Source organism: Periplaneta americana, chromosome 3, assembly GCF_040183065.1.
Source record: "Periplaneta americana isolate PAMFEO1 chromosome 3, P.americana_PAMFEO1_priV1, whole genome shotgun sequence".
Taxonomy (NCBI): Eukaryota; Metazoa; Arthropoda; class Insecta; order Blattodea; family Blattidae; genus Periplaneta; species Periplaneta americana.
Window position 1 is genome coordinate 148050428 of NC_091119.1, and position 15264 is coordinate 148065691.

General features: G+C 34.0%; 1 protein-coding gene across 2 annotated transcripts in view; it reads right to left on the minus strand.

The window, feature by feature from the left end:
• The window catches only part of ths (thisbe), a 413933-nt gene that overhangs the window by 130408 nt on the left and 268261 nt on the right, over positions 1-15264 (minus strand). Inside the window, exon 1 of one of the 2 annotated variants that reach the window (XM_069821755.1) lies at positions 13295-13548. The exons of the other annotated variant lie outside the window; for it this stretch is intronic. Within the exon in view, the coding sequence (XP_069677856.1) occupies positions 13295-13350 (56 nt within the window). The 5' untranslated portion in view covers positions 13351-13548. Of the gene's footprint in view, positions 1-13294; positions 13549-15264 lie in introns of those variants that run through there. 2 annotated transcript variants of the gene reach the window in all.

Genomic DNA, 15264 nt, shown 5'->3' on the forward strand with positions numbered 1-15264 from the left:
GGATTTAAATGAGCTACCCCATCCTATATTTCCATAAATAATTACCGATTGAAATAAAGTTAAATATATGGTGCATAATAAACTTATTGACAAGTAATTCCTCAATAAAACAAAATAATATATTATTTTACGTAATTTATTACAAAGGTAATTAATGTGTTGGTTCCATTTTAAATGATTATCGAAAATTATGCCTAAATACTTAACTTCAGAGGACTCTTTAATAATCGGACAATTACACTGTATAAGACAACATTCAGAATTATGTAATTTAATACTTAATATAGATGTAGGATTGATTGGAAGTATTTAGGTTGAGGCGAATACGTAGAAGCATGTAAGTTTAATATATCGATGACATTATAATCCGTGAAGATTTATACATTATAAACGTATCTGTGGATATAGGTTAAATAAATTTGTAATCACATAAAAATCTCCACTCCAATTACGATCAACATCAACAGCATGTACAATGTTTCCACTGAAGAGATACTAAATTGCAAACATTGTGTACTCTTCTCGTCAACATTGAAGTTAACTTAAGTTCTGAACTGTAAATAACCCTTAGCACTAATGAACTCCCCCCAGCGGAGCGAGCATGCACGAGCAACGCTTTACTTTTTTTTTCTTCTTTAACTTCACTGTCTCCATAAATATCAGAGAAACAGCGATGCAACTTAGAAGACTCGTAGGACGCTAAATTAAAACTTAGGTCACGGACGGTAATTTGTCAACATCCTGGAGTCCTGCCAGTATCGGAAGTTATCACTGGCAGACTGACGTAACTTCGACAGCGAATTTCGGAATCCTCTCCGATTAGGTCATTTTTCAGTTCACTTGCTTCCCATTTAACTGGGTTTTACTGATTAAAACTGAGAGGCGCACATGTGGAGCTCAGATTACCAGTTCAGGAGGTCAGAAGGCTCTAATAATAATACACACAAGACGTATCTGTTGCGCTCATTTGGAGAATACACATTCAGGGCTCGTGTGTGATGTGATCCATAGTCTGGATGTCTAGCAGTGGATCAAAACTCATTTATATTACAAACTTAAAGTCGCGACGCCGTTATTCCCGGCGTGACTCCTCTTTGCTTACTTCTTAGGAAGTGAAGGCTCTATAAAGTCTAGGTAGGTAGTATCGTTCGCCATTTTTGTTCTTTCGTTGTCGAGCTACCAGACGAGGAATCTATTTGCCACACCATTAAACATTATCATGTCGTAGCTCCTATGATAATAAATCAAACGCACTGTAATTGAGCAAATAATTGAGCGGCAAATAACGTCCTCGTGTGCTTTCTGCGAACGCCAACGAAAGAGCCAAAATGGCGGCGATTATATTAAGTATTTATCGAGCCTTAGGAAGTGCATAACGTCTTCATCAGCGAATAACAAGACGCACACGTTTAAATGTAGCCGACCTGCAACGTGATTGGCTGCTTGAAATTAGAGCGACGGGACTAAAGCTTAAGAGTTTTCTGTTGTTGGCTTCGATGGTACAGCAGATATCCAGGGTTCGCTGATTCAAATCCGTCCACGGTCGATAAAATCCTTCGGTCGGCAGCATACTGCATCGGACATTCTGTCTCGGACAGGATGATTTTGTCTCGAACGTTCGATGTGACGATGATTGCACGTATTCTTATGAGGCTGCAGCATACGAGATCGGACAAGTTTTGAGAACGCGAATTAGGATAGGCAGAGATTCCGGTAATCCAGAGTTCCACAGGAACTGACCTCCCAGAAAATAGCTGTCTTCATGTTGATTTACTCATGACAAATAGCGACTTTAGCAAAGTGGTTATTTACGTTATCAACTTTAAAATATGTAATGGTCTATTACGGTTTTCCTTCGTCCTTGTTATTATTATTATTATTATTATTATTATTATTATTATTATTATTACTATTATTATTACATCAACTATTTTGTAATTAATAAAATTACAAGTTCAAGATTTACTTTCGTATTAAACAATTAAACTCGGAAATATCATAATCATCAGTTCTAAGAGTTAGGTCATTAAGTCTCAACACACGGTTGGGCATCCAAAATTCATCTGAAAATCCTCAACGTGAAAGACAAAAATCTCGTACAGAAGTTAATCGTAAACATAACAAATTGTTACATTTGTTAAAGGCTTCTCTAAGAAGTCCTTAGTACAGGAATCCCACGACAGATAAAAAACCTCATGCACGAAACCAAAACGTCTGTAATCAAGTGAAAAAGTACATACAAAGCCTCTAATTAGAAACAAAGAGGCAAAGAGGGGAAATACATTGAAGTTTACAACCGCCTTCAAACACAGTTCGCAACTGTAGATAAGGTTAGTAGGTACTTCCCTGGATTACTGCCGCATTATACCATTAAGTGTCTCACATTCTTCACTGGAATTTATCTTAATAGCAAAAGCACAAGCATTCTGAGCAACCAGTTTAAAGATAAAGTCGGTACTAACAACATAATCCGACATTAAATACAAGCGAAATTAGCAGTTATCACTATTTGTAAACTCAGCAATATTTGCTTGTAAACACAGCCTCGGAATTTACATCATTTGCTTCTTGTTTAATTTAGATAGGACAAAATGAGCGCAAAAGTTTATCAAACAACATTTTCCATTGGAGTGACTGCTTGAAGATAGATTACTGTTAGTTCGTTTGACTTTTGGTTTCTTTCCAATGATGAACATTTGAAAACTAAATCATTGGACGAACACTTCTCGGTTGGTAGATAGGTTTAACTGAAACACATTTCCAGTATATACCGGTAAGTCAGAAACTGTTCTTTTTAAGAAACAGTTTCGACTGTAACTATTTCATGAATGAAGCTGTTCCAAAATAGCAGTTTCATAAGAATATTATGTTCACAACATCAGTGCCAACTGTTCCAACTGTTTCAACTTCTCATCTGCTTTAGGAACATGTTTCAAAGCCCTTGAATCGCCTTTAAATCAGCTGTTCAGTGTATTATGACGACGAAAGACATTTTCGTAGAGTACAGTGAATAACTACAATTCAAAATGAATCGATTTTAGTAAAAATAATGCATAGAACCTAAGAGAGTTTAATAACGATGACATTAGCCGATGATATTTTTCGCGGTACATTAATAATTAACATTATGTTTGGGCACCATGAACATATTCTCCATCAATGGGAAGCTAATAATAATATCAGATTTATTAGGGAATTTGATTCGTACAATTAAATTGCGCGGTCCTACATAGGCTACTGTTGCACGAAGGCAATGTGGAACATCGATATTATAGATATCTACTGTACTTTCGATTGGAAGTCGATGATAGCGCTACACGTGGTCTTTGCAGACAGCAAAGAACAGGGAAGCTATTTAGAAAACTGTTTATCTCTTGGAACCATGTGGAACGTTGAAGTGATCACTGGAGAAGTGTAACACTCTTTGGAACAGTTGGAACGGGTTATTTCACGAAACTGTTTCGATGTGAAACAGCATCAATTGTGAAACAGTTTCAAAAAAACTGTTCCAGCTTTTTTTTTGCCCATCTCTATCAGAAAGATAACTACAGCACTGGATCACCGAGATCATGAATTGAATGTTTCTGCCCTTCTTCAATAGAGGCCTTCCCAATCCTCAACGGGGTGACATCTGTTATCAGAAATTGAGAACATAGTAATGATAGGGTCTTGCAATTTAATACAGCCTTCATCCTTCTCTGTTATGATAGGGTCTTGCAATTTAATACAGCCTTCATCTTTCTCTGTTATGATAGGGTCTTGCAATTTAATACAGCCTTCATTCTTCTCTGTTATGATAGGGTCTTGCAATTTAATACAGCCTTCATCCTTCTCTGTTATGATAGGGTCTTGCAATTTAATACAGTCTTCATCCTTCTCTGTTATGATAGGGTCTTGCAACTTAATACAGGCTTCATCCTTCTCTGTTATAATAGGGTCTTGCAATTTAATACAGCCTTCATCCTTCTCTGTTATGATAGGGTCTTGCAATTTAATACAGTCTTCATCCTTCTCTGTTATGATAGGGTCTTGCAATTTAATACAGGCTTCATCCTTCTCTGTTATGATAGGATCTTGCAATTTAATACAGCCTTCATCCTTCTCTGTTATGATAGGGTCTTGCAATTTAATACAGTCTTCATCCTTCTCTGTTATGATAGGGTCTTGCAATTTAATATAGCCTTCATCCTTCTCTGTTATGATAGGGTCTTGCAATTTAATACAGCCTTCATCCTTCTCTGTTATGATAGGGTCTTGCAATTTAATACAGCCTTCATCCTTCTCTGTTATGACAGGGTCTTACTATTTAGCCTTCATCCTTCTCTGTTATGTTAGGGTCTTGCAATTTAATACAGCCTTCATCCTTCTCTGTTATGATAGGGTCTTGCAATTTAATACAGGCTTCATCTTTCTCTGTTATGATAGGGTCTTGCAATTTAATACAGGCTTCATCCTTCTCTGTTATGATAGGGTCTTGTAATTTAATACAGCCTTCATCCTTCTCTGTTATGATAGAGTCTTGCAATTTAATAAATCCTTCATCCTTCTCTGTTATGATAGGGTCTTGCAATTTAATACAGTCTTCATCCTTCTCTGTTATGATAGGGTCTTGCAATTTAATACAGACTTCATCCTTCTCTGTTATGATAGGGTCTTCCAATTTAATACAGCCTTCATCCTTCTCTGTTATGGTAGGGTCTTGCAATTTAATACAGCCTTCATCCTTCTCTGTTAGTGTTTCATATATAGTTAACCTAGGCTACTGGAGTAAACCCACGTTCATACGAACTCGGTCAAGACGAACATCACCTTAATACAATTTTTCCGGTCGCGGCTCAAATATAGTGATTTTAATGGATTTTTATTCGGTTAATACGAATTTCTGTTTATACGAACTTCGAACAAATTTTCGGACTCCAGATTTTTTTCCTCTCCTTTAATACGTACAAAAAGAAAACTTTTTTTATACACCCTTTACGGTTTATTGCATGGGAATTCTCTTCGCTCGCTCTCATAGTAATGGCTTCAAATGTCCTTCCAGATATTGATTGGTTGCTATACTTCTCACGGGGACTAGAGTAATATAGCTTAATAAGTCTTTTGTTTGTCAATGAGTAATATAATGATTTAAATGTTAGAATCCAAGCCCCCGCATACCGGTAAGGCGTTATGTCAGTATTTTTGACAACGTAAATATTATTCAACGCCTAGAAAACGGCACAAATATTAAGGATATTGCTGGAGAGTTTAAGATATATATTTATTTATTTATTTATTCACTCAGTCACTTACTTTCTTATTTATTTATTCACTCATTCATTTTTTTTTTTGCTTATTTACTTATGTATTTAGGTATTTCATTAATTTATTTATTTAGTCATTCAGTTAGTCATTTATTTATTATCGTATTTTATATGTAGATACATTTTTAGGAAATAAAATTAATTTGTATTAACGTTGTATCAGATTCACTTTTTACAATGAATTAACAACTCTTAAATATCCATTCCCGGATAATCGATGTTTTCTTGTCCATAATATTCCTCGACTTTCATGTTCTACCAAGATCAAACTACATAGTCTGATCTTGGCTCTACCTAAACATGATGCTTGCCGATTGCAGGGGACTTGCTACGTGTGTTATATCTAAGTAGGTGAACATTGACTTTCTCCTATATCGACAGAGGAGTGTATTTCAGAAATCCAAACAGAACTAATGCTCGGATAAGACTGTAATTTTTCGCATCACGATTCCTTTGCGGTAGTGAAATTTAGCTGCAGTCCATGTTATAGCCACGAGATCTAAATTAATTTCTTGGCAGTTACGTTTCAGCTTCGTTGCAAACTAAGATTTACGTTCACTCCATTCTTGAAACGGTTTCGATCATAATATCTAACCTCTGTACCTCGAAATATGAGCAGTGAAATGAGCGGCAATAAACTACGAACACAATACAATGACTCTGTCGATTTTTCTCTAAGCAATATAATACTCGCTACGCGAGCTCACTGAAACACAAACGCCGGTATTCCATTTCATTGTTCTCATATTCGCACCTGTACACACAAATGATTGCAAGAAGATGCGGATATAGAAACTTACGCTAGAAGGACAATATGATGATTGGAATTTCTAATTATAAAACAATACAACGAACTGACAATGTAGAATTCACGACCACAACTTTCATATAGTCACTGGCGTAGCCCAGTCGGCTAAGGCGCTTGCCTGCTGACCCGGAGTTGCGCTCGGGGGCGGGTTCGATTCCCGCTTGAGTTGATTATTTGGATGGGTTTTTCGAAGTTTTCCCCAACCGTAAGGCGAATTTCACGTAACCTATGGCGGATCCTCGTCCTCATCTCGCTATCATCAATCCCATCGACACTAAATAACTTCGTAGTGATACAGCGTCGTTAAATAACCAAGTAAAAAAAAAACTTTCTTGACCGAGAAAAAAGAGTCTAAGATCTAGATTAGATTCATCCATTTTTCTGAAGCACATACTTCGTAAAATAACTCAAATTCTGTTGAAAAAGGGTAGACAGACAGACAGACAGACGTACGTATCTACACCTTCCTCCTTCAAGAAATAATTTTATTCGGCTCCGATGAATTTCTAGCAAGTTCCACCACTGCTTTAGAATGGAAGACTTGTCAATAAAAAAGAGTCTCGTAAGAACCCATACTCTCCTAAATGACTAGTGCTATAAAAGATTTCAGTGTATGGTCCTAAAATGCAAAGCCAATAAATACCGGAGAGCAAAAAATTGATTAGCAACGCTGAAACAGTAGGATAACCCGGTAGTAATATGCCAATAGCCTGATTACAAAAACAATGACTTTCAGAAAAGCAAATAAAAAATACTAATTTCATCAAAATTGTTATCGTTATTGCAGTCTTTATTGTCTTTTTGCATATTGGTATGCAACCTCGTACTCCAATACGCCACATACCGATATCCCAACTTCAGTATAAGAAATGTTGGATATGTTTGTTCAGAGGAGAAAAAAAAAACATCGATAAAGTAACTAGATATGGTCATTGCGGTAGTCCACTTCCTTGAAAATGCTTACGTCTTAATTAAAAAAGACTGAAGTTCTCGCTATGCCTGGAAATTCATGAAAAACTTCAATGTACGTATATGTGTGTTTTCCCCCCAAAACAATTATTTTCCAGCTAAATTCCTTTCCATTGTGATTCTAAATAATTACCAAATAAATCCCTTTCCTCCCCCCTCGTATTTTCTTAAAAAAAATTCCAGTTAAATCCTTTTATTCGTGATTTTAAATATTTACAAGATAAGTCTCTCTCTCCGTGGTTCTCAATAATTATTTACCAAATAAATTCATTTATTTATGATCCTAAACATTTATTTACCACATAAATCTGATTGCAACAAAAGTAATCAAATGTCATAAATAAATACAATTAGTGTTAATAATGGAATACTCTTGCGATAAAAGTAATCAAATATCATAAATAAATAGGAATGGTGTTAAATAATGGCATACTTTTGGGATAAAAGTAATCAAATACTATAAATAAATAAATGAATAAATAAATAAAATTGGTGTTAAATAATGGCCTACTTTTGCGACAAAAATAATAAAATATCACAAATAAATAGAATTAGTGTTAAATAATGGAATACTGTTCCAATAAAAAAGTAATCAAATATCATAAATAAATAGAATTAGTCTTAAATAATGGCCTACGTTTGAGAAAAATATAATAAAATATCGTAAATAGATAGAATTAGTGTTAAATAATGGAATACTTTTGCAATAAAAGTAATCAAATATCATAGATATAAAGAATTAGTGTTAAACCATCATTTTCCAGATAAATCCCTTATTCATTGCTGTGAACAATTATTCACCAGCTATATCTCTTTGTAGCCATTTTGAATATTTACAGGTAAATCCCTTTTATCGTTATTCTAAACAGTTGTTTACCAGACAGAATTAATTTCTTCTTGGTCGTGAACAATTATTTACCAAATAAATACCTTTTCGTGGTTTTAAACTATTACATGCCAGAAAAATACGTTTATTCGTGATTCTAAAAATTTAGCTTATAAATTCATTTTCACGGTTCTAAGCAATTATTTACCAGATAAAGCCGTTTATTTGTGATTATAAACATTTATTTACAGGATAAATCCCCTTTTTGTGGTACTAATCATTTATTTAGGCCTACCAGATCAATCCCCCTTTCGTAGTTCACGAGAGACTAAAATAAACTGTAGGCCTACGTATAGTTGCTAGCACACAATAATATTCGAATCGCAGAATATTATATATAAGAAAAGAAAAACAATTTAAATTATATTTGAAAATAGAATATATTACGCCAAATTAGTTAAATTAATATTAACGTCATTAGTTAATTGCATTCTAAATAACAACTTAAGCTAATTTATGGAACACATAATCAATTTTACTGTTTTAATAAAAAGGAAACGCACGTGTGATAACAGAGATTAAGAAGATAAGCGTAAATCCAGTAAGATACACAATATTGTCAAGAGGATATTGAAATATAAACTGACACTTAAATATAAAAGCTTATAAGAAAATAAACTAGACTTCAATATTAGTTATATAGGTGGATAAAGTAAAATAAACAATAGCGGAAAAATTCAGTCAAGCGTGTAAGAAGACTGAGAAGAATATCAATATGATGTTCCGGTACTGCTTCTGATTATGAGAATGATTAAGAATGAAGTTTAAATAAAATGAAAAATTCCACGAACTGTAGTGAATGCTCAAGATGACTTTTAAGCTGGTCGTCTTAACATAGCAATATATTTTAAAAAGAAAAATCAATGTAATGAAGAAACTACAATCTTTTCGTAAGTTCAAACGCGTACCGTCTCATAAAAATTAAATTTCTCTACAACGTTACCAGAGACACTTTTCATATACTAGTGAGCAAACATACTGAGCACCTAAGAAAAATGGAAAATCTGCTCAAGCACACCAAAAACTTATAACCCCACAATTTAACCTACTTGAGAAGAAAACTTAATGAGCGTATGTCGAGGTGTCAGCTCAAACTTCATATTGCGAGATCTCCACAGCAGAGAAACAGAAATAAAACGTTAAGCTGCCATACTAACTGTAAAGCCTTGGTTTTTCTGAAACGACGCATGCGAGGCGGGCCTCACATCTCGCACCTCGCATGCGTTGGTTCAGAAGAAGCAAAGCATAAAGTTCCCAAATTAAAGCTTATATCAAACTTGCCGAAAGTTTGATCGATTCAGAAAAAGCAAAGCATAAAGTTCCCAAATTAAAGCTTATATCAAACTCGCCGAAAGTTGGGTCGGTTCAGAAGAAGCAAAGCATAAAGTTCCCAAATTAAAGCTTATATCAAACTCGCCGAAAGTTTGGTCGGTTCAGAAGAAGCAAAGCATAAAGTTCCCAAATTAAAGCTTATATCAAACTTGCCGAAAGTTTGGTCGATTCAGAAAAAGCAAAGCATAAAGTTCCCAAATTAAAGCTTATATCAAACTTGCCGAAAGTTTGATCGATTCAAAAAAAGCAAAGCATAAAGTTCCCAAATTAAAGCTTATATCAAACTTGCCGAAAGTTTGATCGATTCAGAAAAAGCAAAGCATAAAGTTCCCAAATTAAAGCTTATATCAAACTCGCCGAAAGTTTGGTCGGTTCAGAAGAAGCAAAGCATAAAGTTCCCAAATTAAAGCTTATATCAAACTCGCCGAAAGTTTGGTCGGTTCAGAAGAAGCAAAGCATAAAGTTCCCAAATTAAAGCTTATATCAAACTTGCCGAAAGTTCGGTCGATTCAGAAAAAGCAAAGCATAAAGTTCCCAAATTAAAGCTTATATCAAACTTTCCGAAAGTTTGATCGATTCAGAAAAAGCAAAGCATAAAGTTCCCAAATTAAAGCTTATATCAAACTTACCGAAAGTTGGGTCGGTTCAGAAAAAGAAAACCATAAAGTTTCGAAATTAAAGCTTATATCAAACTTACCGAAAATTTGATCGGTTCAGAAAAAGTAAAGCATAAAGCTCCCATATTAAAGCTTATATCAAACTTACAGAAAGTTTGGTCGGTTCAGAAAAAGAAAACAACAAAGTTCCCAAATTAAAGCTTATATCAAAGTTACCGAAAGTTTGGTCGGTTCAGAAAAAGCAAAGCATAAAGTTCCCAAATTAAAGCTTATATCAAACTTACCGAAAATTTGATCGGTTCAGAAAAAGCAAAGCATAAAGCTCCCATATTAAAGCTTATAACAAACTTACCGAAAGTTTGGTCGGTTCAGAAAAAGAAAACAATAAAGTTCCCAAATTAAAGCTTATATCAAAGTTACCGAAAGTTTGGTCGGTTCAGAAAAAGCAAAGCATAAAGTTCCCAAATTAAAGCTTATATCAAACTTACCGAAAATTTGATCGGTTCAGAAAAACTAAAGCATAAAGCTCCCATATTAAAGCTTATATCAAACTTACCGAAAGTTTGGTCGGTTCAGAAAAAGAAAACCATAAAGTTCTCAAATTAAAGCTTATATCAAACTTACCGAAAGTTTGGTAGCTCCCGGTAGACTAGTGCTATAGCCTGGTGCTCACACAACCCGCGAAGCACGAAGCGTGCACAAAGTTATAGCATACCACTTGACAGAATAGCAGGAATTCACGAAGAATGGTAACTCCAACCGCTCTCTTCAAGTACGTGCCGTACTTTCTGAATGTTAACATTCAAAGTAAGTCTTCCCGTTCTCAGAGTTAGTATGGGCAGCTAGTTTTTTTACGTTCGACCTACACTAATAGAAAAAACTCATATAGCCTTCATCTACTTACAAGAGTTTATTATAATCAATAGTGGCGTTGCAGTTTGTTTTTAAAAATAATATTATTGAGCTGTGCTTTCAAATGAGAGAGTTGATTGCACAATACATGTGTAACTATAGAATGTTAATACAAGCTTGGCATCATTCACACACAGATGAATAAATAACAATAACAATTTTTACGGAATATTCTCATGTGGTTAGGCTAAGTTATGTCAGTATTAATTGTCTGTCCCTCAAAAAAGAGTTCATTGCTTGTCCTCTTAACAGTACATTTTGTTTTAATGCATTATTATTATTATTATTATTATTATTATTATTATTATTATTATTATTATTATTATTATTATTATTATTCGATATTGACTGTTATTCATAACTTATTTAATTTCGTTCATTTGAAACACTTAAATCTTACAGAACACTTTATTTATCCTATTTCCCGTAATCCCATGTCACTTTTTATGTCTATGTGTTTTTATGGAGGTGTGTACGTAGATTTAGGCGAGATTTCTATACGAATTCATCAACAGTTCCATTGTATTTATACATTTTTATATGCCACTTATTTATGTGTAGGTATAAATGATTTCGACTGGAGCAATAATTATGTAAATATGTTATAAATTTTCATTTATCACATTACGTAAAAAAAAATAGTAAGTTATATTATACTAGGTGCAAAAGTGCAGCTTTATGCCAGAGTGGATCAGATTATAACACGACTGAAAGATCCATGAGTGCAATAGTTATTTTTGCAACTAGTGGCATACGATATTTATTTGTATCTACGTGCTGTGCATTTTGCTAAAAATTCGAAGAAATTATTTTATAATAGCCTATAGGCCTAATCCAGGATGCCACGTTAGTATTTCTTAGTAACAATATTACAGCAATGTAAAATCAACAAGCACTGTTGTTGTAGACATTTGAGTAGCTTGCATACTGCACGTAGAAAGTGAAATAAACGTGATTTTTCTTACACGAGAGGACACTGAAGAAGCGGGAAATAGAGCCACTACAGACGTACTGCTGGAAAAGTCAAGAAAATTATACGAAACATACCTACAAACGATTTAAGGAATGGCACGTGAAGATATAGATTACAGAAAAATAATGCCAAGATTGTGTTATAAGAATTTTACTAACGTTGTAATGTAAAAGTACGTGGCAACGTGTGTATTACTTAATACGGAAATGAAATTAATTTAAAAAAATACAATTAGTGTTGAATAATGGCCTATTTTTGCGACAAAAGTAATCAAATGTCATAAATAAATAATGCCTTATCAGGCGCACCTTTATTATTATTATAAATAAATAGAATTAATGTTAAATAATTGCCTACTTGTGCGAAAAAAATAATAAAATATCATAAATAACTAGAATTAGTGTTAAATAATGGTATACGTCTGCAACAAAAGTAATCAAATATCATAAATAAATAGAATTAGTGTTAAATAATTGTCTACTTGTGCGTATAAAGTAATAAAATATCATAAATAACTAGAATTAGTGTTAAATAATTGTCTACTTGTGCGTATAAAGTAATAAAATATCATAAATATATAGAATTAGTGTTAAATAATTGTCTACTTGTGCGAATAGAGTAATAAAATATCATAAATAAATAGAATTAGTGTTAAATAATTGTCTACTTGTGCGTATAGAGTAATAAAATATCATAAATAACTAGAATTAGTGTTAAATAATTGTCTACTTGTGCGTATAGAGTAATAAAATATCATAAATAAATAGAATTGGTGTTAAATAATTGTCTACTTGTGCGTATAGAGTAATAAAATATCATAAATAACTAGAATTAGTGTTAAATAATTGTCTACTTGTGCGTATAGAGTAATAAAATATCATAAATAACTAGAATTAGTGTTAAATAATTGTCTACTTGTGCGTATAGAGTAATAAAATATCATAAATAACTAGAATTAGTGTTAAATATTGGCATACTTTTGCAATAAAAATAATCAAATACCATAAATAAATAAAATTAGTGTTAAATAATTACCTACTTGTGCGAAAAAAATAATAAAATATCACAAATAAACAAAATTAATTTCAAATAATGGCCTACTTTTGCAACAAAAGTAATAAAATATCAAAAAAAATCTTTAGATCGATTTTGAGCCAACTTCCATTTTGTGTCTTGATTTATTTTTTATGTAGTAAAGGTAATTGCATTTTTAAGTCCATTATTGTCACTTGAAACTGACTTGTAAACAGGCAGTAGTCCAAGAGAAACCACTGAACAGACAGCATGTCGTGAATCATTTTTTGTATCAGGGATGTCAAAAATGTGTATTTCCATGAAATTTTCGTAACAGTGTTTTGCAGCATCACATTAATTTCTCATTCTTCGTTAAATGAGAAGTAATAAAACTGTTATTGAAACAAGCTGAAACAATACGAAGAGACGCAAAATCGTGACAGTGTAACCAGGTATGTGAGAACTGTGTAAATGACTCACCGTTGCCCTTCAGTAAAGTTGGTCCCCCGATGCAATCCAGGTCTTGAACAAACCATCCATTTTTTGATGCAATGATGTTGTTAGAGTACATAGCTCACTCTACCACGCACGTCCAGTCCTGCATTGTAGTCTGTATGCACCTGTTAACTCACTGACCCGCCACGCAGACAGGTTTAAGTAACTTCAATCACAATGCCGGGGAGGGGAGTTAATAAAAAACGCCTGGCGCTGAGTGGCAGACCTCTCAGGACACTCTCCCGCGGTTGTCTCGCTCGCGAACGCAACTGCCTGCCGCGCCGCACTCGCCAACAAGTGCGATAACGCCTTGAGAGCGCGGTTCACACCACTGCGTTTGTTGGCCAGAACGCCAAGTTCACTAACTTATCTAATGAATGTCCCTTCGGTGGCTGAGTCATCAGACCTCTATCCTGCCACGCAGACGGTCCGGGTTCGAGTCTCGGTCAAGCCTGGGATTTTTCATGAAAATGAAAAATCCGTGGTGACACTTGGGCGGAGAAGGTCGCAGTTTGGGTTTTCTCGGTGTTCTTCCGTTTCCTTATATTAGGCATGTACAGTAGCGGCAAAAAAACCGGACCGACCCTTGTAGCTGATTTCAGAGCCTTGTTCACTCCAGAGCACGATATAGTAGTAACTAAGACTTTCGTGATTTGAATCCTGTCTGAGAAGGAAACTTTTGTTTGTTCCTTATTCAAATTTATTCCCAATACTTTTCGTTTGCAGCGACATTTTACTACTTAATTAACTTATTATTTCCAGAACATGAATTTTACCAGCTTATTTTCTAATGGCTTTCGAAATGGGCTACGTCAGCAGTCGAAACTACAACAATTTCAATAATTACTCGCTATCTTGTGAATGCGGGCGTGGCATGCGCAGTGGCTCATTTCGGGGACTTTGATTATTCCGTCGGTCCGGTTTTTTTTGCCACTACTGTACATCATTCTGTCAACATTCCCCCATTTCGTCATTCCATATAAAGAGGTGGATACCAAACTGGCCTAAGTCAAAATGACAAGTTACGAGAAGAATAATATATATATATATACACACACACACAAGAAATTCGACGCTCCTGGTGCCTGCATTTTTTTTTTTCAAAAGGCTCAAAGTGCACTTCTGGCCATTCATTTTTTGCAAATTTGAAATTAAATTTTTGATATTTCCACAAGTGTTACGACTTTAAAAGTTGGTATACTACTTTGTCTTGATATCTAAAACAACCATAAACATTACGTGCAAAAATAATAATTAGGTAAGAAATAAAAAAAAAGTTTTTTTTTTTTTTGCATTTTTCTCGAAACTTGTGTAAATGGACTTCAATGGTTATTGATCTCACCGCTTCAATTGATGATAGCGAGATGAGACTGAGGATTCGGTAAAGATTATCTGATATTCGTCTTACAGTTGGTGAAAACCTCGGAAAAAATCCAACCAGGTAATCAGCTCAAGCGGGGATCGAACCCACACCCCAATGCAGCTCCGATCTTCGTATTAAGCTAGTTCACCTGTTGTCTTTTTGTTAGAGTATAATATTTCAAACTCCTACTGGTTTGAAATCCTTATTTTGTTGTATTGTATTGAATTTTATTTATTTGCATTGCATTGTATTCGTAGCTATATCACTTCACAGCTAGAATACTGAACATGTCAAAAAAAAGTTTTGATAGTACTATAAAGTCTTAATTATAGTCACAATCTACTTGAAATATATACAGAAGAGTTTTACAATATAGTCTACTAGTACAATACAAAGTTTAGTATCAATACACAATACAACACAGAAATATTCATAAAGCGTTGTTGAATGTCTTAAATTCACCTACAGAATAGAAGGCGTGAGAAATTAGGTACTTCTTTAATTTGGCTCTAAATAATCTTATGTTTTGAGTTAAATTTATTTAAATTGATTAAATTTATTTAATCTGAAAGGATTAAGACCATAATCTTTC